The sequence below is a fragment of the Zosterops lateralis genome (assembly GCF_965231275.1).
Source record: "Zosterops lateralis genome assembly, chromosome: 5".
Classification (NCBI taxonomy): domain Eukaryota; kingdom Metazoa; phylum Chordata; class Aves; order Passeriformes; family Zosteropidae; genus Zosterops; species Zosterops lateralis.
Genome location: NC_139766.1, coordinates 61263325 through 61286665, shown reverse-complemented (window position 1 = coordinate 61286665; position 23341 = coordinate 61263325). Strand labels below are relative to the sequence as shown.

General features: G+C 40.4%; 2 protein-coding genes across 10 annotated transcripts in view; one reads left to right on the top strand and one right to left on the bottom strand.

Moving 5' to 3' along the window:
* Positions 1-4533, bottom strand: part of ANAPC10 (anaphase promoting complex subunit 10) — a 32243-nt gene extending 27710 nt beyond the window's left edge. The window contains exons 1-2 of one of the 8 annotated variants that reach the window (XM_083861551.1): positions 4377-4533; positions 3501-3698 (exon numbers count right to left, since the gene is read on the bottom strand). The gene's annotated coding sequence lies outside the window, so the exon portion shown is untranslated. Of the gene's footprint in view, positions 1-3500; positions 3699-4051; positions 4105-4376 lie in introns of those variants that run through there. The other 7 variants (XM_083861556.1, XM_083861555.1, XM_083861552.1 and 4 more) reach the window with 7 other exon arrangements.
* On the top strand, positions 4226-21690 carry ABCE1 (ATP binding cassette subfamily E member 1). 2 transcript variants are annotated; one of them, XM_083861550.1, is made up of 18 exons: positions 4226-4339; positions 10982-11149; positions 11459-11544; positions 11929-12026; positions 12423-12540; positions 14353-14490; positions 14634-14703; positions 15767-15863; positions 16823-16912; positions 17505-17626; positions 18290-18511; positions 18935-18994; positions 19079-19137; positions 19292-19402; positions 19493-19635; positions 19729-19851; positions 20804-20915; positions 21158-21690. In XM_083861550.1, exons 2-18 carry the CDS (start codon positions 11047-11049, stop codon positions 21203-21205), a joined length of 1800 nt encoding a protein of 599 aa, XP_083717676.1. In that variant the 5' UTR covers positions 4226-4339; positions 10982-11046; the 3' UTR covers positions 21206-21690. The 2 variants fall into 2 exon arrangements, with proteins under 2 accessions (XP_083717676.1, XP_083717675.1); XM_083861549.1 differs by lacking the exon at positions 4226-4339 and adding an exon at positions 4833-4934.
* The last annotated feature ends 1651 nt before the right edge of the window (positions 21691-23341 follow it).

Genomic DNA, 23341 nt, shown 5'->3' with positions numbered 1-23341 from the left:
GTGACAGTGAACTAAGAGAGGCTGAGTTGCATTCATTTTAACTCTCAGATTTACAGACATCAAAAATAATGTTCTTCTGACCTCTAAAAATAAACATAGAAAATTCAACGTCATGAAGTAAAGCTGAATTGTTCACTTGTAATTCAAGTGATCACATGTCAAAAACATCATAGAAAACACCTTTTCAATATTATCACCAGCAAGTCTTTACACTCTTTTGACTTCAAGGGAAAATGAATGAAACACTCCAAATCCCACCCTCAAAACACAAGGACTATGCAAAGATTCCATCAAAACCCACCAAAATAAAGTAAATCACAGAAATTACATTGTTCACTCAGATTACATCACAAAATTGATTACACATGCTTTTAGAAAAAAATTGGAATTTTCAAAGTATGCAAAATCCCTTAAGATAATGATGTTAATATTTCCTATAAGCTTCAGCACACACAGCAAAGTTCTAAATAACTTAATAATGCAAGACTTGTATTGTACTGGTTCTCAAAAGTTGGAGGCATTACATCTTGGGGGTCTGAAACATACAGCAGGAAACACCATTCAAGTTTCCTACTGTTTTAAACTGAGCTTATTTCTTTCTATCTAACAGAAAAAGCTTCTCAAAACCCAAAATTTCAACGCCAAACCACTGCTGGCAAATAAATCACCCACATATTGTGTACTAGTGATGAGAAAGACTGAAAATTTTCAATGGTTGAACTAAATGAGTCAGAATTTCATGACAGAACTCCTGCTCAAGAACAATACATTCTGGATAGCTTTGCTGAACCTCCCCAGTACTCTCAGAACTTTAAAATCTGAAAGCTTATAGAAGCACTAAGAAAAAATAATGCAGTAACAGGCCAGCTCACTCAAGTAACACTTCTGGACATTTTACTAGCAGAAGTAAAAGTACCTCATTGTAAATGAGACATCAATACCTAGCTCTAAAAGGAATTTAAGTCACCTAATAAATTTTTTCTTTGCTTTTTCAGGCTGCGTTAGAAGAAGTATTTTTTTTTAGAAGGCATGTGCTGAAAAATGGAAAGACACACTGCATCTTTATAAGCATTGCCTGGAAACATCTCTGATTTTCCAATTCAGTTATTCCAAAAGATCATTAACAGGCTGCTGTTTCCTTATTAACAGTGTGAATATCTGAATGTCTTAATGACATGACCAAGGCCACACTTTCATTTTGCCATTTTTCACTCTGTGGTTTGCACATCCTTTGATCAAGATAAAACGGCAGCTTTCTCTCCCCTCCTTAAACTTTTTATCCCTCATCTTCCTCAGAGAGGTCCTCTCTTTTCCAGAAAATATCCCAGCCCTGTGAAGTATCAGCCAATTGAAGATGTTTTAGCCAGCACAGTTTATGAAGAGAGTGAAACGGACAGTCTGCCTTCCACAACCAAAGCAGTCAGGTTGTTCTGAGGGTACCAGCAGGAGACACCTTTGCAAGGTGCACAGCTGGAAGCAAACCCTTGTGTAAGCACACAGCACATCCAAGAGGAGATACTGCAGGATTCATCAAGGGCCTTTCCTACTAAAGCTCCATAAAAATCCAGGCTCAAGGAAACCAGCAGATTCCAAAGCAGTTTTCCCCTACCAAAACTTGTAATTCCAGCATGTTGTATGCACAGAACTGTTTAAATACACACCTGCAAGGGCCCTTGACAGACCTGACTGTGCCTGAGAGGTGTCTGTCCAGACATTTACTTCACAAAAAAAGAGATCTGTGGACATCCAGCTTCAGATTTCCTAAACCTAAAAGCTAAAAGTTTCCCTGTAGCATCCAAATCAGGTATCACCTTCTAAAAACAAGCATCTCTTGATCTACAGAGAACTCAAAGACTTGTTAACCATTGGCCTTTACTTCCCAAACCCTTCTATTGATGTGAGGGCACCCATCAAATTTGCACTTAGTTTCTTTTTTTCTAGAGTATCTATGCCTTTCAAACTCCCCCCACAAAGTTTAATTAACCTAATAGAGTCTAGGTATTCAGCACTATTGTTAAAAAAACCCAAACTGACCATTTTAGCTAAGGTCCTTTTTCAGCAGAGTAATCATTTTCCTTGTCTTTATATTTCCTCACACTTGTTTATATGATAAAGCAACACCTGGGTAGTTGAAAGAACATAATTCTCAATTAATACTTGTTTCATCATGTATCACAGTGCTCCAATGCAGTATAAATACCCAGTACATTTTGGGATACTGTTTGCTGTTCACTGACACCCTTTCCACTAACCAGGCCTTTGATTTATTTTTTTTTATTCCTGTGTTCTCTTCCTCCTTCATTTCCTGAGCTTCTCTTCCTGTGTTCTCTTCCTCCTTCATTAACTGAGCTTAGTTATGCTGATTTCCAACCTGCCACCAAGCTTCAAGAAGCCCTCAGCTGTACAGTGCTTGCAATCCTTTCAATTTCATGTTCCACATTACAGGAAACAGTGAAAATACACTCAAAACTGAACCCTCCAGGAGCATGTTTCATGACACCCCTGTTTAAAAATGAGTTATTTACAAGTCAGATTCAAAAGCTCTTAAAAAAAGATCTTTTAGAGCACACTTCAGTAGCTGGAACAATGGCAGAAATCCTCAAGACAGACTCCTCATATTCCCTCCTCATTAAGTGCACTGGCTACTGTAAAAAAAAAGTTTGATCCAGACTACTCTCAACAAACCATACTAGAATATTTCCTGTGTGCACGCTGATTTTAATTGTCCTCTACTTACCGACAAATTCCCTTCCCAAACCACCTCCTCAGAATCCTTCAGGGGATCAGAGATCATCTGGCTTTTCCCTCTCTTTTTTTTTCTTTTTTTTTTCTTTTTTTTTTAATTTTTTAATAGTCTGATTGCATTCCAATAATATAATTTAATTCCGTTTTAGCAAATATCTGACTGCAGTCTTTCCAGGAAAACTGAACAAAGGCTGCACTGACAACTTCAGCATTTTTGCAACATCCATATGACTGTTTTTCTTAACAGAAGGAATTTCATACCTAAGATTCCCTGATTATCTTAGCTGCAGTACTCATTTTATTACTCATTTGCAAGGTCTTGTCCCTGCTCTCATATTCTTTGGCTGGACCCTTACTCATCTAAGGCCTTTAAAGATCTCAAGATATATCCAAAACCCAGCCTCTTGCTATTTTTTTCATCAGATGGAAGAATAAACGTTAAACATTAAAATTATTAATCATCAATTAATATTTAATGATAGTAAGCATTCAGCAGCACCCTATTTCAACCAGCTTTCTTGTAGATTTGATCCCTCAGATTATTCTCTCAATACGACTTTAATAAACTTATTATTTTTACCCTGCCTCCAGTGCATTGCTTTAAACCTGTCGGTGAAAATTATTACTCTTTTATTGTCAAAAATGCATTTCATTAAAGATAATTGAGAGAATTAATTTAGCTATTTTATACATATATTCCTCATCAATCTAAAGACGCACTTTTTAAAAAATACATTTTTGTGAAAGCCAGTTACCTGGTAAGGCTACAAGCTGTTCCTCAAAGGAGGCGAGCACATCTTTACAAGGAAGGTAAAGTGCAAATATTAGGTGGAAGCCGTCGTGAAAACCAAGAGCAACCAGAGGATGAAGCTGCTTTGAAAAACCAACCGGTAGCCGCCGCCCCACGACTTGTTTGCAGGACTTTCGACCAATATTAATTATATTAATTATAACTGCAACAATTATAAATAAATATAAATGAAAATTACCCAGGTTTACAACACCACATTACAGCCGCGTCCCCCAGGCCTACAAAGCGCTCTAGTATGGGAAATAAGGCAGCAGCACCCACTCACGGCAGGGCCCCGCCGGCTCCCCCCGGCCCAGGCTCCGCTCTCCGGCCTCGGGGGCGATGCGGGAGCCCCGCGCGAACGGCGGGAGGGACGCGCCCGGGCAGCCCCCGGAGCCGGCGCCAACGGCTCGCCTCAGCCCGCCCAGCTCCTGCCCGGGCTGGACCTTCCTCCTCCTTGTCCTTGTCCTTGTCCCTGTCCCCTCCTCACAGCCCCAGTAAAGCCGCAGCTCCCACCTTTCCCACCTGATCCCGCCGGGAACAGCCGCCGCCGCCGCGGAGGGGCCGCAGTGCGCAGGCGCCGCCCCGCCCGCTCCCCCCGAGGCGCCGGGGCCGCCCCTCGCGCGGGGCCAGGGGCGGGGCCAGGACGGGGCGGGGGCGGGGCCAGGGGCGGGGCCTCTCGTCCCGGCTCCGCCCGTGAGGGAGCGAACCTGGGGCGTGCTCGGGCCCGGGCATGGAACACGAGTTCCCCGGGAAGGCTCATGGAAATGCTTCCCCACGGGAAGGAAAGCGCCTAGTCCCAGGGCAAGTAAAGGCTAACAAGACCATTTTATCTTGGTACCTTTCGCGTTGTATCAATCCCCGGGCGTATCCGACACTGCAGTTCGGTTCCTAATGTCGAAACTGCTGTCGCGAAAAGGAACGGCAACACTTTTCCTTAAGAAGAGAAGCACCCGGTCGAACTGTTGCTCCCTCCCGTCACCACCTACCCAGTGGAGGTAGAGGCCAGCGAGACCTTTTCCAGCGTTCCTGGGAGCTCGTCGGTCCGGCCCGGGGGCTCCCCTCGGAGCGGGGCGGCCGCTCACAGCCCGGGAGGCCCTCCTCCCTCCGCGCTCTAGGTCTCCATGGTGAGGAGGGCCGCCCTTCCTTCCCTTCCCTCTCCTGCTGTCCCTGCCGAGGGCCGCCCTCCCCTCCCCTCCTCTCCCCGTGGCGGGTGCCGAGGCCCCGCCCCCCGGGCCGGACGGCCATCTTGGCCGGGTGGCGGCGGCGGCGCGAGCACGTTGCGCGCGCGGGATCACCGGACGCCGTTCCCCCGCCCCGGCGCGAGGGCGCCGCGCGCGCTCCCCGCCCTCCTCCTCCTCCTCCTCCCGGCCCCGCCGCACCCCCCCCACAGCTCCCGGTAAGTAATTCCCGGGGGAGAATTCCCCCCTTCCCGCACGGGAATGGAGGCGGTAGGGAACGGGCCCCCCTCCCTGTACCGCGCTGCCGGGCCTGGGCCTGGGCGGCGGCCTCGCCCGATCCACCGCGGGAGAAGGGTGGGCTGGACCGCGCCCCGCCCGGGCCTCGGGGCCGGAGGCTGCCGGGGATCGGGGCGCGCTGGCGGCGTGGGCACGGCCCGGCCGGCGCTGCCCGCACACGCGGTACGTCATCCCCGGCGGCTGGGGTTTTGTGCCAGCCGGGGTCACAGAGCGCCGGCCCTGCTGCTGCTCCCGGCCGCGGGAATGGCTTCCCTGGGGATGCACGGCGGGATCCTCGCCTGCTCCGGCCTGCTCCTCCGTGCCTGGCTCTGGGAGAAGGAAAAGCCGGCATTTTGCTCCAGTGAAAACGGGGAACTTCCTCCTCGAGGTGGGGGGGAAAGGCGTATTTTGCCTTCTCTTGGGGGAAGCTGATATCCACGTGGGTGCCGGTGGGGCGGTGAGATCGAGCCTTCTTGCAGGTGCGATAAGATAGCGGGGTAAGGCCATTTTCTGCGAGTGTATGTAAAAACAGAAGAAGAAGTCGGCAGGGCTTTTCTCAAGGACCATGATGGTGTTTCCTGGATTCCTGCCTGGAATGCACTTGGATGCTTCACCTGCAAGTTCCTGTGACAGTTTTCACGCCCTAATTTAAGTTCCCTGCTGTGGTTCCTTCCATAAACTGCAGTCCTAAACCAGTGGTCGTGAAATACTTTCATTACTTTCATTAGGTTGCTAATTTATGGGTTCGTTCTCACGCGTTTCCCTTCATGTTAAGGGGAAACGTTGAAGATTGAGTGATAATTAATACTGCTCAGTACAAGCTAAACACACCCACTCGTTGTGCAGCGTCAGTATATTTGACCATATGCTTTCATGTTAACGTATTTTCTTATTCATGTCGTGTCTTATGAGTAACGTAATGATTGAATACAGTAGGGAAATCTAGGGCATGTCTAAACTTCTTTTTCTTTACATTGCCTCAGTTTCTAAAACAGATATCAAAGCCTTAAGCACAGAGTGGTTCTTGTATCATTTGCTATTGTTTCTGCTTTAATACTTAGATATAATGATCTATATGCAGTTTGAAAATCTGTTTTAGCTTTCATTTCAGTTTTTTTTTTTGGGTATTCTGGTTCTTGGCTTGCTTGGTCTTGTTATGGTGTGACTGTGTGTAGTCCATCAGCAATGGAATTGAGAGGCAATTCTTGACCTCGTTTTCAATGGCAGCTGGAAGTGCTGCTCATCCTCACTTCCTTCCTTCATTTCTCTCTGAGGTCTGATGCAGGGTAATTTTATAAAATGCTCATTGGTTTTGTGCAAAGTAACTAAAGCATGACACAGCTATGGACCCAGACCTTGCCTTCACATCTTTCATTGAATAGTCTCTGCTTCTGTTTCAGTCTTCATTTACTTTTGATGTTTTTTCTTTGTTTAAGTCTGAATAATTCCTTGCCATTACAAATCCTTCTCAGTCGTAATTGCCTTGACTTGAGAAATTAGAATTTAGTTCTAATGTCTGTGGAAGAAATAAATATTATTAATGCAAGCACATTGCACTTGTTCTACAGATTGTACATTGGTGTTGCCTTCTGTGACAGATAGCAAGGTCTGCATGTGGGCTGCTTTTTTTTTTTGTAATCTGGTGTGTCAGGGTGTGCAGCAGCTGTGTCAGGCAGCCTGAGAATGCGGACTTAGAGTGCTTGTGATAACATGTTTTGTGTCTTATTTTTAGACATGTTTGGGTTTTTTATTTTAATTAAATTATATAATTGAACATAATGGGCAGCTTTTGGCTTCAATAAATGATACTGACAGAGGTTTTAGGACATTTTCTTTTTTCTCTAGCCAGCAGTTTTTAGTCATTCTCTCCTTTCCTTCACGTGTGTTGCCAGTCTGTTCTGGGAAGATTTTCTGTTGCCACACCATCATCATTCACTAATTCAAAACAGCTCTTTACCCCAGTAGTTAGTAGCAAATGAATATTTTCATACTCTGTTTTTTATTCTCTTCTTCTTGATATGGAAAGGAGAAGCACAGTCATGAAGTCAGAAGCTTCAGAGTTCCAGTTTCTCCTGCCCCTAAAGTGCTGACTGCACTGCTCAGTTACTGGTGTGTTGTACTGTAACAGGGCTGGTCTGTGCTCAGTGTCCTGAGAGTTCTACATCTGTTCCTTGGAATCATCAACCATCCTAGTCCATATGGGCATTTAAATGCCACTCAGCTAACTGGATGTAAATATGTAACCTGAGTTCAGTCTGGTTTTGGACAATTTATTTATTTGTTTCTGAGTTCTAAGTAGATATTATTATTTTCTTTTGTGGACAGTTGTAGATGTCAGTACAGTCCTGGAAATATTGCAGAAGTTACAAGAGCTACAATTTATTTTTTTTAATGAAAGTGGTGAAGACCACTAGAGAATTTTGAATAAACTGATGCTTCTGTCACTTAGATGTGAGCAGAGTGGGAGGAGTGTGTGTCTTCATGCTGCTTCTTGCTTCTGTTCCCCCACCACGTACTCTAATAAATGCTTAGTGTACATTCTTAATTCTCTGACCCCTTCAAAACTGTTCACCACAGATGGGCATTTTCACATGTAAGTCAGTATTGGGGAAAAACCCAAACTTGGGCTGTTTCCTTGCTTACCAACCACAGTCTGATCCAGCAGTGAGTGCAAACTTCAGTCTGATTATCCCACCAAGACCATGGAAAACTTGCTGAGGGAATTGGCAAGAATTGCTTGTTTTGAGCCTTTCCTGCCTTGGTGTTTGAGAGCAGCCCCATCCCACTCTCCTGCCTTGGAGCTTGGGGCTAAACCCCGGCTGAGGGGAGATGCCCGGCTTGCTCTGCAGGAACTCAGAGCAGGGGCTGGGGGGCTGGGCAGAGCGTCCTGCTGAGCTGGGCCACGGCAGGTTTGGCTGCTGGGGCTGCCCTGTGCAACCCACAGAACTGGTTCACTGCTGCCTGCAGCTCTGGTGGAACATCCACAGTGCTCTGTCTGCTCAGGCCTTGCAGAAAGGGCTGGCCCACATCAGACACTTCCTTTGGCAAAACAGAGGGAATGATTCACCCCCCAAATACTCCTCACACTGTGAACTGCAGGATTTTAGTGAAAAGCACTGACATGTCTTCCCAAAGAATGTATCTTTATTTGAAGTAATGACAGCATCCAGTACCTGTCCCCAAGAAAATGACCCTGACTCAAGCACCTTTATAGTCTTTGAAAATAAGGCTTTCAGTTTGTTGTTTTCTGATGTATTAAAGTGAGAACTGCAGACCATAATTCCCTGTCTCTTGGCCTGATCTATAGATGCAGTTTCAATGTTCAGCCCTACTTTGTCAGTCTGGTCTGACAATACAGAACTGTTGAACCGCTTTTAATTTTATTTTTAATATTCTGTCATTTATTTTAAAACAGCAGCTGTGTTAACAGGACTTTCTGGCTTAGGAGATTTAAAATAGTAAAGAAAAAAAATGAAATATAAGTAGAAACTGCCACAATAAGGTTGACAGCGTGACTAACAGTTACATTCATTTATAGGTGATGAGGAATATCTTTTGACGTTAGTTTAAAAATACTTTGGAAACTGAATAAAGGAATAAGACTACCAGTTTCAAAAGGAACCACTTAAAATATTTGTACCTATGGGAGTAATGGACTTAAGGATACAATAACATCTGCTTTTCTGACCTTTGCTGTTAAATGTCCATCTTCCACCTATTGCAGTAGTATCTGGAGGATTCCTTCCAACTGAAGTTTATGGAAGTGTAGAGTTTAATATGATAAATTCTTGCTTCCTTCAGGAGTTTGCAGGTCACAGCCTTTCTTCATCCAATAGCCATATGTAGTAAATATAGTCTGTAAACCACTGTAGGATACTTTTGTTTGGTGAAGCAAAGGTGAGCTGGACATACAACAGAAAAAACTTCCTTTAATTAGAAATGTTGGAATCCTTTGGATCCAACTACACCTTTGGACTATGTGGAAACCTGAAGTATTTCCAGACTCCTTCCCAGTTATATCATTGAACTACTGATACTGTATTGAAATGATTTTGAACATGCATCATCTGTAGGGCTGCCATCCCTTTATTTAGTGAGATGGAAATGCTTTGTACTTCATGGCATTTATTTTTACCAAAAAAAAAAAAAAAAAAAAAACCAAACAAAAAAAACAACCTCAAAATCTTCCAAGAGCCTCATAATTCAATTGTCTTTATTGTTCTGGAGCTGGAGGGAGTTGTCCTTAGGTGTGCCTTCATAGGAAGATAAAAGTCATTATTACTGCTATTTTCAGTATTATAAGGAAATATAAATGCACTTTAAAAATGCATTCCACCTTTTTTATCTATCAAGACCTAAATTTCAATTTCTCTGTCCTTCTCTCCATTTGCTGCAGCTGTACAAAGTCCCACTCCAATCCAGTACTTGTCAATGTACATTACAAAGAGCTAAGCAGGAAAAGAGGGGCTTATAGAGAGGAATACAAGTCAAAATTTCACTTCTTCACATGCGTTTACTTGTGATTTTAGGAATATTTAATCATCTAGTACTCCACAGAATTACAGGTTTTCGGGTTGGAAAATACCTCCAAGATTATTGAGTCCAGCCATTAACCAAGTGCTGGCCCCTGAGCTGTGTCCCTGAGGGCCACATCCTCATGTCTTTTAAATACCTCCAGGGATGGTGACTTCACCACTTCCCTGAGCTGCCTGTTGCAATGCTTGTCCACCTTTCAGCAAAGGTAGTTTTCCTAACATCCAATCTAAGCTTCCCCTGGTGAAATCTGAGGCTGTTTCCTCTTGTCCTGTCTCTTGTTATTTTGGAGTAGTGTCCAGTCCCTCACCTTGCTGTACCCTCCTTTCAGACACTTGTAGAGAGTGGTAAGGGCTGTCCTGAGCCTCCCTTTCTGGACTAAGCATCCCCAGCTCCCTCAGCTGTTCCTCAGAGCTGTGCTCCAGACCCTCCCCAGCTCCTCTGCCCTTCTCTGCGCTCCTCCAGCACCTCAGTGACTTTCTTTAGTGAGAGGCCCAGAACAGGACACAGCATCAGGTGTGGCCTCACCAGGGCCCAGCACAGGGGGACAGTCCCTGCCCTGCTCCTGCTGCCACACCATTGCTGCTCCAGGCCAGGATGGCACTGGCCTTCTTGGCCACCTGGGCACTGCTGGCTCATGGTCAGGGGCTGTTGAGCACCCCCAGGTCCTTTTTTGCCAGGTATTTTTTCTTACACTCTTCCCCAGCCTGTAGCACAGCCTGGGGCGGTTGTGACCCATGAGCAGGACAAAGCACTTTGCCTTACTGATCCTCAGGCCCATGGGTCCAGCTTGGATAAAGAATTTTACTTACTTTGATTGAAATCTGTTATAGGCGTGGATACCATATTAGGAAATGCAGAATGTAGCTGTAGTTACTCAAATACTAATAAAACTCAAGATTAAAGAATTAAATATCATCATGAATGTCTGCTCACAGTGCCTGGTTTACTTTTTATATGCAATTGCAGATTTTCACTTTGAAAACTGGTTTGCATTTTACACTGTTTTAATCCTTTAATACAGAATATTGGCATACAGTTTGTAAATGTATATTCTAACCATATCCTTGGAGTAATAGTTGCAGTCACAATTTGACAGAATGAACAAGGGTGCTTTATACAAGGCAACTTGTAAAACTAAAATTTGGAGCTGTATGAATTCTTATGTTCTTACTACAATGTGCTTTTGTCATTTTCAGATACAATCATAATTTTGTTTTTACACTGGTGAAATAGTAATGGGATGGAAAACTGATGTTAAAAATTGGTGCAATTATCTACACATCAATATCCTTGTTATTTGTATCTCTGACTTCACTCTGTTTGCTGTGTTGCTTAAAGGAGGAAAAAATAAAATAATTTTGCATTTTCCATCTCTGCACTTCACCAGCAATAACGTCTGTTCTCTGTGCTGTCAGTAACGTGATCTCTTATGGGGTTTTTTCTTTTCTTTAAGGTCTGGAAGACTCCCACTACTCCTCCTTATAATTGGTGTATGTGTTTAACCCTAAATTGTGCATTATGGCAGACAAATTAACAAGAATTGCTATAGTCAACCATGACAAGTGTAAGCCAAAGAAATGTCGTCAGGAATGCAAGAAGAGTTGTCCTGTGGTTCGAATGGGTAAGAGATACAATGGAACAAAGCATTGAAGCAATTTGAGACATTTTAAATTACTTCTACTAGAAGGAATGAGCTTTTTATAACTGATGGATTTTTGTGTATTATTCAAGGGTTTTTTTTCATAAAGCCTTTAGAAATATCACTAAAAGTATGAACAATTCTTATTAATAATAATGCTTTTCAAGCCTTTGGATAATCTGAAACTTCAGTGAATGTTCATCAGTTACATGTTCCTCTATGGAATTTAGTAGGCAGGAATTCTGATTCACCAGAAACTTTACTGACCTTATCTTAATGTTTTTTCACCAGGAAAACTTTGCATAGAAGTCACATCACAGAGCAAAATAGCATGGATTTCAGAAACACTTTGTATTGGTTGTGGTATTTGCATCAAGGTAAAAATTGAACTGCTTTATTTAAAGTGCTTTACTTTCCTTATTTTGCTATTATATTTAGTAATGCATCCTGTAACTTCAAAAAGCAGTTTTCTTTCCTGGACTGATCAGAGCAAGGTAATTTACTGTTTATAGAAAGTGAAGAACTGTGTCACTTGACCGAACAGGTTGGGTTGTTGGGTTTGTTTGTGTCTGTAGACACCTAACAGGAGAAAGATGTTTTTGTGAAAGGTGGAGAACATATGGAGTGCGCCTTACTTGTATTGTAGACTTTTGGTAGAAGTCAATTTAAAAATGAAAATGCACAGCTGGGTGCAGTACAAAACACAGGCTTTTGTTAATAAATTGTGTGCTCCAATAATCTATTATTTATTTCAATTCCAGAAATGTCCTTTTGGAGCCTTGTCAATTGTTAACTTACCTAGCAACCTGGAGAAAGAAACAACACATAGATACTGTGCCAATGCCTTCAAACTTCACAGGTATTTTATTTTTCAAGTATCAAAGAGACAAAAAATCCAAGGTTTTGATAGTGTAAACATAGTGCACATCAAAGTGTTCTTGGTTCTTACCTCAGTAGCTTCCTTTTAGAATGTTAACTACATTTTTTCGTATTAAAAAGTATTATAATAAAATAAATTAGTGTCAGAGATTATTTTACAGAGCCCCTATTTAAAAACAGACTGCCCTTAAATATTTCTTATGCTCTTCTATTTTTAAGGAATTTGATATAATTTGAGTTAGCTATTACAGCCTTAGCTAACAAAGGCTGTAATAATCAGAAAATGTGAAAATGGGTTGCAACATTTACTTGACCACTAAATGTTGGTGTGTGATGGCATAAATATAACATAAACTTTGATCAATGTTTTGTACAGGTTGCCTATCCCTCGTCCAGGTGAAGTACTGGGATTGGTTGGAACCAATGGTATTGGAAAATCAACTGCCTTGAAAATTTTAGCAGGGAAGCAGAAACCAAATCTTGGAAAATATGATGTATGTATCAGCAGTAAAATAGAGTTAGCATTTTAGAAAGCTGTGTTTATGTTTTTGGACTGAACGTTTGTATCTGTGAATGTGATGGATTTGTGGGGATGTTGGCACTTTGTCTGGTGACAGCCAGTGACCTACTCCAGACAGGACCACTAGTAGAAGGTTATTGCTAACAAAGGCTTTCTTGCAAATTGTGTGTATCTCTCAATAAAGATAAGGGTACTAATTGTAATTGTAACTTACAAAAGATAAAAATCAGAGGTAGGTTTCTGTCTTGAAGTCACACTTAAGAGCTTGGGGTTTTCTAATACCAGTCTTTTTAAAATGTCAAGTTTTCTTCCTTGCATAATTTCCCTCTACCATCAGGGATTTCCATAGCCAAAGTATTGGAGTTTTTTCTAAATTACCTTTGTTTCTATCTGAACAGCTCAAGTGTCTGTGAACACTTACCAGAGATCCCTGGGATCTCTTAGGCATTTTTATCTTTGATTCTTTTGAGGAAGATTTCTCATAAAGTATGTTGTTACTGTAAGTTGTGGTTGAAGGTGTTTCCCACTGTACATTTGAACACTGAGCTCTGAAAAATCCTTAGTTTCTTCATGTTGCTAGTCTGCTGGTATTCCTGGGAATTCATAAACCATTTTCCTATGTGTTTATTCCAAGTCAAACTGCAACCAGTGAGCAAAATATTTTACAAGGGCACCTTTACATAGCACTGCTCCAAAGAGTGAATGCATTAGAGAAAAGGCATAAATAATAACTATTAGTGCTCATCTTAGCAGTATTTCAGATGTTATTTTCTTACTTTCAAATTGCACAAGGACAATTGAATTCTGATGCACACTTTTGTCCTTCAAGAAGCACTTGTAAGAACAAGTGTGTTCAAACATTCTTCAGCAGTTTCTTTACCTGAAAGAATGTTCTAATAAACTGTTCATTTCATGGCTGCTACCTAAACCTGCAAAAAAATAATCATTTCCCAGCTAGATTTTACGTTCTCTTTCAAATTTGGTTTATATTATTTTGTGGAATTCTTGTTTCAGGTGGTAGTATTGCAGAAATAGCAAAACTTTTGACTTTCTGAATGTGTACTTAATTGAATTACCATGCTTCCAAAATCAGACTTTGCTGTGAAGGAGCCATATCAGTATGACCACAGAAACACGTGGTATGAATTGAATCTTCCATGTTGCTTCTGCTCTAAAACTGATGAAGCATTTCCTCTGTGTATTTGCTTGGTTTGGAAATACGACTGTGTCGGTCTGGTTCCATACTGTTTATCATCAAAGCAGTTAACTCAGCACCCTTCACAGTAGTACAGTGTGCAAGGGGGGACATTTTCCTGGGTGGTTGCTCTGAATGGTTCCTTTTATTTTCAATTTGTCATTTTTCCTTTGTTTTCTCCTTCTGTTTCCTTGGAAATGTTTGCTAGAAGCAGAGAAAATTACCAGATTTGTTGCATCTTCTGTGCAAGTTTGTGCTTTTATCATTCCAGTCCTTTTCCTTTGGATTAGCTGTATCAGGTAGCCAATAAGTGTGGTTACACTAATCCATGCTGTCGTTTTCCCCATGAAGTTGTTTCAGTTCAGTAGCTTCTTAACTGTGCAAATTTAATTTTTTTTTTGAAGTTGAAGGCTAATGCAACCTGGGAAAAAAAGGTCTCTAAACTTGGTTTTTAGAATGTTTTGGGGGATTTTTTTGGTGTGTTATCTTACAAGCATATTCTCTTTGCTTTATTGATTGGAATTTAAAATTAGGGTTTCTTATTATGTTTTTAAATGGTATAAGTAAACTCAGGGTTTAATTTTGTCACAGGATCCACCTGACTGGCAAGAAATTTTGACTTACTTCCGAGGATCTGAATTACAAAATTATTTTACCAAGATCCTGGAAGATGATCTTAAAGCTATCATTAAACCTCAGTACGTGGACCAGATCCCTAAAGCTGCAAAGGTGAGCCATTTCGTGAGTTAATAGAAAGCTGGGAGCCTCTTCTGTAGCACTTCTCGTATGTTCCAAGGTTTTACTTAGCAGCATAATTCAGATATCTGAAATTTTTAATATTTGGTTGGGTTTTTTTATTATTTATCGTTCAGGGAACCGTGGGATCAATTCTGGACAGGAAGGATGAAACTAAAACACAAACTGTTGTATGTCAGCAGCTTGGTAAGTAAATTTGTACAGTCAAATTTTAAAGCATTTGAGAAATTCATATTTACTGAAGCAATCAAGTTACCATAATGTGATAGAACATGTAAATTACACCAACTCAAAAAAAAAAGAGAGAAAAAGTAAAGGTGCTTTAGTGTAAAGCCCAGGGCATGCTGTAATACAAATAATACTTTCTGGTGGCAAACTGGTTGATGTATGGTAGTTAACAGAATCTAATGCAGTTTCTGTTTCATAGTAGAAAGTGCTTATTTTTAAATGTGGGAAAATTCCACTTAACATCTGCTGCTCTTGCTTGCTCACAAATGTGGCAAAATCTGAGCATCTCCCTCAGGAGAACCACTGCATGTAAAAAATGTTACTCTAATATACCACACTCCCCCCCAAAGCTTGTATATATCTAATCTTAGTGGGAGTTACACTGACTTCTGAGATTAATACAATTAATAAGAACATCTGCATAGTCCAGCCCCAGTAATGTTTTGTATTTAGTTGTTACTAAATTTAGTTGTTGCTAAATTCACAGTGAGATTCTCTGGTGGAACTGGGTACTGAAGGTGGGACTGCCATTGTGCCACCAAGAACGTGGGCTTTAAGCTTGACTTAATATATTAGTGACACAATTTATTCTTGAAATGTGGCGTTCATTAAACTGCTTAGAAAATAACTCCTTCACCCATCTGTTGTAAGGTTTGAGGGACTTGATTTTCCTGAAAATCAAAACTCTTCAGCCAAGGCTGACAAGAAACGCTTTCAGAACTGGTATAGTTCTTTTTAGGGTCAGAAATCTTTACCATATATATGATGGAAGAAGAAATAGAAATGTAATCCTTCTGCATGATAAGAAGCAGCCATCCAACTAATGCTGCAGAGAAGCCATAGCTTGCTGTGACTTAGTGTTAGTACTATGATACTGATGCTGTATAAAGTGAATGCTTATTCTCCTTCTGTTTTCTTCTCTGTAGAATGTTTGCTATGTTTATACATGTTTCTGTAGGTAATAAAAATATGGATTGTTGTGTTGGTTATAACATACCTAAAATTAAACACTTATTTGCAGACTTAACACACCTGAAAGAAAGAAATGTTGAGGACCTCTCAGGAGGAGAACTTCAGAGATTTGCTTGTGCAGTTGTTTGCATTCAGAAGGCTGATATGTATGTTTAATTTACTTCTGTTACACATTGCTTCTAATAATCTGTCTCAGAATACGGTCCTCAAATTTACACATACTCATAACAATAATACTTCTGTTTGAAATATTGAAAATATTTAATAATAATTAAATAATGTTTAAAAATAATTTTAAGAAACAACTTTTGGCCAAGTCATCAGCCGAAAGCCATATTTACTTCACGTGTCATCTCTGGATTCTGTATACTTTTATTTATCTGAGTGGAAATAGCTGATTTCAGAAGCCAGTGTTAGATTTCAGCACCACAACCTCATAACCTCTCCCTAATCCCAGTTAAATGTATCATATTGGACAGCACATCTCCCTTAGCCTCTCTGAATGAGAAAAGTACAGCTGCTTCCCCACCTCTTGGAACTTAAGTCCCTCCTCTCCTGTCTTGCAAGCAGGAAATTACTGTCTAATCTTTGTTGTTTCCTGACTCGTTGGGACCAAGAAAGCAAGATCAGAAGAGTTACAGGGTTTGGGGTTTTTTTGCTGTCATGAATTTTTAGTTGGTTGGTTTTGTTCTGCTTGGGCTGCTATTTTTTGTTTGGTTGGTGTGGATTTCAAGTGGGCTTCCTTGTTCAGTTTTCTTTTTTTGGAAGATGTCCTTCTTCCAGTCTTCTACACTATTTTTGCACTTTTCAGTTCATGTTAAATTTAAGATAACTCAGGGTGAGTGCATGGGAATCCTAACTGCTGATTCTTGTAACTTTTAGCAACTAGTTAGGAACTTCTGGCAAAGCAATACTTAACTCACTTGCACATGACAGTCTACAGAGAATGAAGGAGGGTGTGCACAATTCTCATTTTTTGTCTCCCTTTCTCTAAATAATGATAATTTTTTATTGCCATGTATTTAATGGTTGAAATGTTAATATTATATTTGAATAAGTAGAAAGCTTGCATTCACTAAGACTTTACTCTTCCTTTTGGGATTAGCTTCATGTTTGATGAACCTTCCAGCTACTTGGATGTCAAGCAGCGCTTGAAGGCTGCCATTACCATTCGGTCCCTGATAAACCCAGACAGGTAAATACAAGCTTCAGATGTTTTGCCAGGCTGTAATAATGCATGAGTGCTTATAGAGGGAAGAAACATCCAGTCCATCCCCTCAGAAGTGCTGTTCTCAGTATGGTACACTAACAGATGTTTCAAATATTCCAAGTCAGTAATATTCTATTCTTTTGCATTTTGGAAACTTATTTCCTGTAGTTTCTTGTCCTGTTTCAAAATTTTGTAATCAGGATGGGAAAATCTCAGTGGTTACTTTTCACCTGAATATTGCTGTTCCATCCCTTTCTCACAATTATTTTTTTTCTTAAAATGTGCTAAGTATTTTTCACTCAAATCAACCAACATCCTTCCACTTCCTGTACATAAAGAAACTGCCAGTTTACACTGAAGATGGACTTTCAATTTATCATTCACGAGTTTATTGGACAGTTTAAAAAATGATTATGAGAGATTTGAACTCTCTCCTTTTTTAGTATAAAGTGAAGAAACCATATTAATTAAAAATCATGTTGATAGCTCTTGTTTATGCAAGACTAGAGTAAGGAAACAAGAAAGAAAAATGTTTTGCATTGAAGTAAAAAAGCATCTCTCTGGCTCTGTTTTTCAGGTACATTATTGTTGTAGAGCATGATCTAAGTGTGTTAGATTATCTCTCTGACTTCATCTGCTGCCTGTATGGTGTGCCAAGTGCTTATGGTGTTGTAACGATGCCTTTCAGCGTAAGAGAAGGTAATTATTGTTGTATTTCTCTTTTTAAACATACCCAAAAAAGACAGCAAAATGCCAGTTGTCTGTTTTATAAACGTGTCTTCTTCCTGTTACAGTTCAGCAATGAAAGAACTGTTTGATTTCCTGCAGAATTTTTGTGTTACGTGATACTAAATGTGTAACTGAAGCCAAAAGCCTTCATTATGAAATGCCCTTTTTCTCTTGCTGTGGACATCATTTTGATACTTGCAGGTGTTTTGTAAACAGTGGAGTTACACAAAAGACTGTATAAGTAGTAGAGAAAGGGCAGGAGAGAGGTTGCACAGTACAGAGGTACGTAGTGTTCAACTGAATTGACCCCACTTGTAGTACTGAGACTCAGTAAGAGCTATCTTTGAGAGAATGGGCCCAAGAGCAGGAGTTCCTTTGAACCCCACACACATCACTAGCAGTGGGTTTTCAGGAAGAGCTGCTCCAGCCATTCTGTAGTTTAGTAAAGCTTTTCTTCATTCAATTTGCATAATGTGCACATCTTAAAGAGGAGGTCTTGTTACTTCTTTAAACATAGCACTTAAAATCCAGCATTCTCATTACCTGAATGTAATTTATAGTCAGGAAATGAAAGTCATCTTGTTTTACTTTGTTCTAGACCTCTATTAATGATCTTTTTTCCTCCTATCATAGGCATAAATATTTTCCTAGATGGCTATGTTCCAACAGAAAATCTAAGGTTTCGAGATGCATCTCTGGTATTTAAAGTAGCTGAAACAGCTAATGAAGAAGAGGTTAAAAAGATGTGTATGTACAAATATCCAGGAATGAAAAAAAAGATGGGAGAATTTGAACTATCCATAGTAGCTGGAGAATTCACCGATTCTGAAATTATGGTGATGTTAGGAGAAAATGGTAAGTGCAATTTATGTTGGAAACGGCTTCTCCAGCCCCGAATATGCTCCTAAAAGCCCTTCTTCACTTTGGGAGCCAGGCTTCAAAATTGCTGGGTTTGAGTCAGGTTGAGCTGCTTGTGTCCTGGTGAGAATATCACAGCATGAGTCCCCTGATTAGGGAGAATGTGAAGTTACTGAGTGTTAACAGTTGCTACCGTGTTTGTCTGGTAACCCCTTTTAAAAACTGAGGTGGCAGTTTTAAGATGTCTCTTCCATTTGGAAAAGCAAGTAGTAGCAAGTGCTGGAAGTTAATAGAGGTATTTTTAAAGCAGTCTAATTTTAAAATGTATTCTTTATTAAATAGTCTTTGTTGTTGTATCAATGACTTAATTGTTAGAGGTCTAAATTACTAGAAATTATTAAAGTGTAACTTTTATTTTAGGAACTGGCAAAACAACATTTATCCGAATGCTTGCAGGAAGACTTACACCTGATGAAGGAGGTAATGTGTTACACCTAAGCTGAAACCTATTTTAAGGACAGTGGAAATTCTCTTGTTTACATTATAAATTTTGTCTTTTTATAGGTGAGGTCCCAGTCCTAAATGTCAGCTACAAACCACAGAAAATCAGCCCTAAATCTACGGTACATTTCAGCCTTATTTATTAAGTACTGTAGAAATTCTTTTATGCCTATTTTATATTTGTATCTGTTTTAGACAGATTTTTTTTCTTTATTCTGTTTCTGCTTGTTTTCTTGTGGTGCATAAAACTGAACAGCAGCATTTTCCTTTTGCTAGGGAAGTGTCCGTCAGCTGCTGCACGAGAAGATCAGAGATGCCTATACACACCCCCAGTTTGTAACTGACGTGATGAAACCTCTTCAGATAGAAAACATCATTGACCAGGAGGTATTAATTGCTTGAATCAACATCCTCATTGTCTTAACTCTCAACCTGTAGCTGAACTAAGCATGGCCTTGTTTCCCCCCACACCACCAGGTCCAGACGCTGTCTGGTGGTGAGTTGCAGCGTGTGGCATTAGCTCTTTGTCTGGGCAAACCTGCAGATGTTTATCTGATTGATGAGCCCTCAGCATATCTGGACTCTGAACAGCGTCTGATGGCTGCCAGGGTCATTAAACGGTGAGTACACGTGGTGGGCAAGGAACTGAAATTTGCAGTAGTGTGACAGTGAGTTCACATTACTCTCTCTTTTCTTTTTTCTTCTCATTTTAGTTTCATTCTCCATGCTAAAAAAACAGCTTTTGTGGTAGAACATGATTTTATCATGGCTACATATCTTGCTGATCGTGTGATTGTTTTTGATGGCATTCCTTCCAAGAACACACTGGCAAACAGGTAAGAGATTCATTGGGATTACTAAGTAAGATTGTCATCCCTGTCTATAGAAATTTAAGCTGCATCCAGGGCTGTCCCAAGGGGTCTGACTTTCGTTTTGAATTGTGGAACAGAAAATGGGACTGATCCTCACTTACAGGCTGCCTAAACCAGGGTTGGGGAACATAACCAAACCCTCAAGCCTTAAGCAACTGCATGATGGCTAAATTACAATCAGAAGAAACCAAGGAATGAAAAACGTACCAACTGTAAACTACCATTCTGAAAATAACTTTCAGATGTATTAAAAGAAACCAGTGTACTAATGGTACCTTTGTGCAGATGTAGTGACGGGCAAGTCTTGACACCAACATGCAGTGTGCTTTGTTTTACTCTTTCAGAGCTGTCCCTTTTGATGTCTGCTTTTGTTCCTGTAAATAATTTTATGTAGATTACAGAGACTTTTTGATGAGCAGCCTCATCAGAAACAAGGCTTTTAGAACAGTGAGTACTTGGCACAAACCAGATGAAGTAAACATATTGGTCTGCCATGTGTCTGCAGTCCCTTGCTACACTGGCTTTGGTGGTATTCCTTCCAAGAACACACATGTTGGAATTCAAAAATCACAATCATTCACTGATATTGAGATTTATGTTATGATCTTTGTTAGATTTTGTTTATGGTGCAAGTGCTGGGTTTTTTTTTTTCCCTTGAATCCAGCACACACATGTAGATACAAAATAAAGAGAAAGTAAAGGTCACAGCTGGAAGCCACCATGAGATACTATTCTTATCTTTCAGCAGTATCTGAGACAGGATTTGACTAAAAATGTAGCACATAGTGGTCTGTCAAATACAGCTCACATTTGCATTTCCAGACCTGAGTGAGCTCAGGATGGAGATCAAAGTTGCCTGTAATCATATGAACAAAACTTCTGAATTAGTAGCTAAAATATTCTTCTCTCTCAACAGTCCACAGACTCTTTTGGCTGGAATGAATAAGTTTTTATCTCAGCTTGAAATCACTTTTAGAAGAGACCCCAACAATTACAGACCAAGAATAAACAAACTCAATTCCATCAAGGTAAGAGTACAGGAGCCATCATTGTTTAATATGTAAGCCAGATTTTAAAATATGGAACAGAATGAAGATTGACAGGGTAGTTCTGCTGTGCTGGAAAAACACGTAAGAGTATGTGCATGTGAAACGAGTAAGAGTAATAAGGGAAGCAGAAAGGAGTTTAGGATAAGTGTCTTTTATTTCAGCTATGTTCAAGTTTGCCAAAGACTGGTTCAGGTAATGGTGACCTTTTTTCTCTTCCCAAGGATGTGGAACAAAAGAAGAGTGGAAACTACTTCTTCCTGGATGACTAAATATTGAATCCCAGCATCTTTTTAACTGGCATCTAGACATGCATATTGGAATCTAAACAGCTGTGATGAGATGGCTCAAATCAGGTTTTAGAACAATTAATCTTTTGGAGCTTAAAATCTCTTGCTGCATTTAACATCTGAGACAGTAGCAGTAAACATCCTAGTCTGAGTAAAACTGCCACTTTCTATATTTTGGTGACACAGCCCTATTTTCAGTGTAATAATTTCAAAATAGACCACCTTGAAATTGTGCAAATGGGTCTCCTGATTTTTCAAAATTTAAGGGAGGTTTTCAATTCAATATATCCTACTCATGTACCAAGTACTGACTGAACTTCTCATTTTAAAATAAATCTTTGAAGCTGTTTTCTGTGTAAGAGAGAAGTTTACTAAGAATGTCATGCTACAGGAGTGACTCCTCTTTTAAAAAGGTTGAATCTCTCTGGCTGAGGGTTTCAAAAATAAAATATCCACCTAACTTACAACTCTTCTGTGACACTGCAGAATTTCTTCAGCTACTAATTCAGAAATGTGTATATTTCTATAATGTCACACCCCCTATTCTCACACTGTAGTGCTCACAGAAGGTACAGTACAAAGAATGCAGAAGGTAGCTACACCCTTTTTTAATAATCTGTCCCTGTGCATGTTCTTAGACCTAGTGAGATGAAAATAATCAGTGAAATGATCTTAAAGAAACATCCTTTCCATCCAGCCAAGTCACTCTTCCATGAAGTTTTTGTAAGGCTAAGATGCAGGAATTACTTTTTCCTAAGGTAAAAGCTTTGACCCTTACTATGACAAAAAAGTAAATTTAAAACATCTTGTTAAAAACTTACTTCCATATACATTAAAGTCCTTAAGGGAACCAGAAGGAAAATTTAAAGGTTCCTGCTTACTTTACCAGACACATAAAAACAACTTTCAGCTATGTATCTTAAAAGTAAGGAAGAGTATTGTCCATTCAACAGTTCTCTGCCTTCATTGACATGTGACAGACATCCTGAGAAAACATGGCTTTGTTCCTTGTTTACATTTTTGCCTCAGAATACAGAAAGGAGTCGGGGTCTTTGGGTGTTTTTTTGCTGTTCTGTGTGAGTAACATGGTTATTTCATAACCTTGGCAGTACTGAGCATTATACACACACTACCTCCCTGTGTCTTGAAGCAGCAATGCACCTATACTACCCCAGCAGAGGGACACCCTGAAGAAGTGCAGGTATTGAATACATCCTTACACAACCACCCTGGTCAGTCAAAACTTCCAAAAGCTGACTAAACTTGTTCTCCTCTGCACAGCTTAACTCCCTTTGGACTGGAGTTGTGCTATCTTCTCTTAATCAGTTGTAATAAGGGTAAGGTAAATATGTGGTTCAGCTGTGTGTCACAGCTCATTATATGCTGAATATTACATTTATTACCAGGAGGATCCTGCAATCTAAAACATCTTGCCCCAGGCCAGAGGTTGGGCCAATCAGTCTACTACTCCTTCAGCAAGAGACAAAACCAGACTTACTTGATCAGCATTGGAGAAAATGTATCTACAGCTTCCAGTCCTTCACTGTCCTAGAGTAGCAAGGCAGTGTAGGCCCAGCCGAAAAAAGCTGGATTTCAAAAGGAAATTCTAAAAGCACATCCCTCCCAGTTACTGCCATGTCTCCCTTCCCCAGTGTTTCCCAACAAATTTCTGTGGGAAGTGTTACTGCCTTCATTCTTGCAACAAAGCTTCTGATGAACCTGCTCTAGGACAGAATGATCAGTTCAGTGACTGCTGCACAGATTTGGGGTACAGCTGGAGTTGAGAGTTTAAAATTCACCAGTAAACTCAACAGGCAGCCTTCTTTATGTTTTGGAATGGAGTTGAAATAAATAGAGAACTCCGATGGTAACAACAGTTAAATCCCTCAGTGCTTGCTTTGTTCTCAACCTGAAAAAGTGAAGATTGCCTCTTTTGAAAGCCTGAAAACATTCTGAATGAAAAAGTATTTAGATTAAAAAAGAAAAACCAAAAAGCCTCCAGCATGACCCCTACCCCTATGAACAAAAACTCCAATTTATGGCTTTTGTTTGCTGCTTGCCACATCCTGTTCATCATTCTGCTGCTTACTACAACTGGCTCTGGTAAGAACAACACTT

Excerpts from the sequence above, each read along its gene's own strand:
- ABCE1 (XM_083861550.1), top strand. The coding sequence starts at position 11,047 with ATGGCAGACAAATTAACAAGAATTGCTATAGTCAACCATGACAAGTGT. Across the intron at positions 12,027-12,422 it reads AATGCCTTCAAACTTCACAG|GTTGCCTATCCCTCGTCCAG; the intron begins GTATTTTATTTT and ends TGTTTTGTACAG. Across the intron at positions 19,636-19,728 it reads GCTGCCAGGGTCATTAAACG|TTTCATTCTCCATGCTAAAA; the intron begins GTGAGTACACGT and ends TTCTCATTTTAG.